General features: G+C 61.1%; 2 protein-coding genes across 5 annotated transcripts in view; both read right to left on the bottom strand.

Moving 5' to 3' along the window:
• Positions 1-2,291, bottom strand: part of KHK (ketohexokinase) — an 11,814-nt gene extending 9,523 nt beyond the window's left edge. For 2 of the 4 annotated variants that reach the window (XR_002831901.1, XM_006099806.3), the window contains exon 1: positions 1,729-2,291. Coding sequence is in view for 3 of the 4 variants with exons in the window: in XM_006099806.3 (XP_006099868.1) it covers positions 1,729-1,820 (92 nt within the window). In the remaining variant the exon portion in view is untranslated. The remainder of the gene's footprint in view (positions 1-1,728) is intronic. The other 2 variants (XM_006099807.3, XM_006099808.3) reach the window with 1 other exon arrangement.
• A 278-nt stretch (positions 2,292-2,569) lies between these two features.
• EMILIN1 (elastin microfibril interfacer 1) overlaps positions 2,570-3,647 on the bottom strand; it is a 7,398-nt gene continuing 6,320 nt past the window's right edge. Inside the window, exon 5 of the mRNA XM_023763475.1 lies at positions 2,570-3,329. Within this exon, the coding sequence (XP_023619243.1) occupies positions 2,967-3,329 (363 nt within the window). The 3' untranslated portion in view covers positions 2,570-2,966. The remainder of the gene's footprint in view (positions 3,330-3,647) is intronic.

Genomic DNA, 3,647 nt, shown 5'->3' with positions numbered 1-3,647 from the left:
TTAAAAAAAAAAAAGAGCATGGAGAGCAGGCCAAGGTCTTCAGAGAGGCCCTCAATTATTCCTGCCTTCGGAACCCAGCCCCAAGTCGGGGGGTGGGGGGGGGAGTCTCCTCCTCCTAGCCACCTCCGGAGGCAGGGCACACCCTGTGCCTCTCCCCCACGGCCCCTGCACCCCTGGCAAGAGGCTCTAACCCCTGGCAAACAGAGCAGCCAAAGCAGAGGGTCAGCTCCGGCGGGACAGGGGGCACAAGCAATGACTGTGCAGGACGAGGGCTGGAGCACCAGACGCGGAGTCAGGAGGCTTGGGTTGCGGCTGCCGCTCTGCCGCTCATTAAGCACACGGCCTCACAACAACCATCTAATTCCTCCACATCTACCAAGAAAGGACTTGGCCGGTCTTTCCACGCTTCCCCTGGGCTGCTGTGATCCAACAGGGCTGGATGGACCCAACGCCTGAGGAACGCCTGGCCTCGCCGCTCACTTCGCCTCAAGGCTATCAGACGGGCGTGTCTCGCTGGGCCCAGCCTTGAACTGGCCTTTTATCCAGTTGTGGCTGAGACAACGGATGGCCAAGGAGCAGTTCTTCCCAGGATCCCAAGCACTGGGCTGCCCCACGAGGAAGCCCTGCACTCCGCCCACAGAACGCTTTCCTGGGATTGCAGTGTAACGGTGTCCCCCTTATCAAGAGTAAATATGAGAACCAACAATGACTCTTGGACTTCCACCAGACCAGCGAGGAGGATGTTCCCACTGACTTCTGTAAAAGGGACTTCTGGTAAACTTTTGGCGTGTAACACCGGAGAAGGGCCTGTCCTGGCACATGAACCAGCTCCATCCATAACCCACGGCACCTCCAATGGCCCCTCCAGGGCCAGCAAGCCCTGAGCTATAGCGAAGCTCAAATACTTTAAGTGTTCTGACCAGTCTCACTAACCATACAAATTGTAAGCTCCCTCAATTTCTTTAAAAAAAATTTTATGGGGGAGGGTGAAGGCGGGGGGGGGGGGGCGGCAGGAGGGGGTCAATAGGGGGGAGGGGACATATGTAATACTTTCAACAATAACGAGTTATTTAAAAAAAAGAAATAGATGAGCCCTAATCGGTTTGGCTCAGTGGATAGAGCGTCGGCCTGCGGACTGAAAGGTCCCAGGTTCCATTCCGGCCAAGGGCATGTACCTTGGTTGCGGGCACATCCCCAGTAGGTGTGCAGGAGGCAGCTGATCCATGTTTCTTTCTCATCGATGTTTCTTACTCTCTATCCCTCTCCTTTCCTCTCTGTGAAAAATCAATAAAATATATTAAAAAAAGAGAAATAGATGAGATATATATGTGGTAAATAAATTAGAAGTAAATGCTAGTGAGAGGCAAGGGCATGGATATTGTTGTTAAAATAAATAATAATAATAAAAACTGGCCCTGCACCGGACTAGCTGCGTGCCCTTGGACAAATCACTTCCTCTCTCAGGGTCTCTACTTGCTTGTGGGTAAAACGGGGATAATCATGCCCGACAGTCCCAGGGTTGAAATGGGAATTGGTGAACACACTGCTATCTGAAGCCGGGGTCTCATTACTAAAGGACTCAATTCTTTCCCCAGATCCCGGACAGAGGACGCGGGGCCCCGCTTCTGAGGCTGGATGCTCACAGCCCCAGCCCTGTAGTCTGGGCCTCCGGGCACCAACGCGGGGCTGCAGCGGCCCCTGGGATCTCAGGGGCCCGAGCGCCCCTACCTGCTGTCCGTGTCCTCCTCCGGATATTTGTCCACCACATTGATGATGTCCAGCACCACCAGCCCCACGCACAGGATCTGCTTCTCTCCCATGAGGCCGCTCCCGCAGCTTTCCGCCCGCCGGGGTGCAGCGGTTCGTCCGGGGCTCGGGTTTTATGCCGTAGGATTGTATCCCCGCTGCCAGAGGCTGCCTGGCTCCTCCTCCGCGTCCCGAGCTCCGCCTCCAGGGAGCCTCCCGCAGCAGCGGGCGTGCAGCGTCCTGCAAAGAGCGCCGCAGGGCCCTTGCTCCCCCCGCCCACCGACCCAAGCGGTTCTGGGAGCGCCGACTCCGAGGTCTCGTCCCCGGCCTCGCTTTAGCAGGCGGCGTGGCCCTGCAGATGGCAACACCTCCCCCTTCTCGGCTTGAGGTCCTTCATTTGTCAGACGGACTCGGAGCTAATGCAGACCTCTCTGAAGTGCGGCTAGGCACGCTCAGGAGCAGGTGCCCATGCCCCGCCCTCTCCTGCACCCGCCGCTGCCGCTCCGCACGCTGGATCCGCGGGTTGGCGCCGGCCTCGCGGCTGCGGCCGGTCCGGCTAAGCCGAGGCGCTGCTGCACCCGGGCCCCGCCTCCGCCCTGGGCCGCCAGGTGCGCGGCGCTGGTCACGTGACGAGGAGTGGCGCTCAGCGCCCCCTGGCGGACACCGGCGAGACGGGCGGGACCGGGAGGAGGGTCCCGCTGGGGCTCGAAGCCGCAGACTCAGGTCACCGCCCACGCGTCCATCGCCGGTGCGGGCGGAGCTAACCCGCGCAGAGCCCTGTGCACGCCCATCTACCCCCGGACATACTGAAGCAGACGGTGTGTTTCGTTTTGTTCTGTTTTTTTATAAAAACCAAATGTCTTTATTCCTGAATAGTTTAGTATGGCGGTGGTGGCGGAGCGCCTCAGGAGCGCCCTGGAACCCGGGGGACCGGCTTAGAAGCCGCTGGGGGAGCTTCTAGGGTCCGGGACCCTCTCCTCCGCAGCCCGGGGCCTGCGGGGGACAGCGATCAGGCTCACAGTCTGGACGAGGGGACTCCGGAGACCCCCACCTGTCACGCTCCGTTTGCGAGGGGGGGGGAGCCTGGGGGGGGAGGCTGCTCTGGGCGCCTTTGCCGGTCGGGTCTGGAGACGGCGATGCACCTGGGGCTGGGGTGCCCGCCCCCCCAGATGGCTCTTTGGCGGCACAGACACTTCAGGCCGGTCGGCCCGGCCCCCTGCCTACGCCTGTTCCAGCTCCAGGTCCAGGTCCCCGTAGAGCAGGGCTCCGCTGAACATGGTGAGCGGCTCCTCCGAGTGCGCCAGCTGCCCCATGACCAGGTCGATGCAGACCGTGTCCCCCGCCTGCAGCGGCAGGATGAGGCTGAAGACGCCCAGGGCGCCGGGGCTGGGCTGGCTCTCGGCCACCGGCTTATTCTCCAGGCCCTCAGGCTCGTAGCCACCGGAGTCTATGCGCGCCACGCCCAGGTTGGAGCGGGACAGGACCGCCTCCACTTTTTCGTGCCGGTGCCCGGTCAGCACGGCGCTCAGCAAGTAGCGTCCAGCCAGCGGCGCTGTGAACACGCCTGGGGACGAGGATGGCAGTCAGGGGGAGGCAGGTGGCAGGGGCCCGCGGGCTTCGGGACCCAGAGCTCCTGGACTAGGGAGGGACCTGCTGGGTCTTTTCACCGCTCCCCCACAAGACTGTAAGCTCCACGAGCGAGCGAGCGAGCGAGCGCAGGAGATCCGGTGTTTTGTTCACTCCCGCACCCCCAGCACTCAAAACAGTGCCCCCCCCCCTTAAAAAGCTGGTGATCTAATGACTCCTCCCCTCCCCACCCCGGCAGTCAGCCAAGCTGTGGTGAAAATGGATAGATGAAGGGAGGACTGGGACTCTCCCAAATAGGAACAGGAAGAGATCCA

The sequence above is a fragment of the Myotis lucifugus genome, unplaced genomic scaffold (genome assembly GCF_000147115.1).
Source record: "Myotis lucifugus unplaced genomic scaffold, Myoluc2.0 scaffold_285, whole genome shotgun sequence".
NCBI lineage: Eukaryota > Metazoa > Chordata > Mammalia > Chiroptera > Vespertilionidae > Myotis > Myotis lucifugus.
The sequence above is the reverse complement of the archived record's forward strand: the minus strand, read 5'-3'. Positions and strand labels throughout refer to the sequence as shown.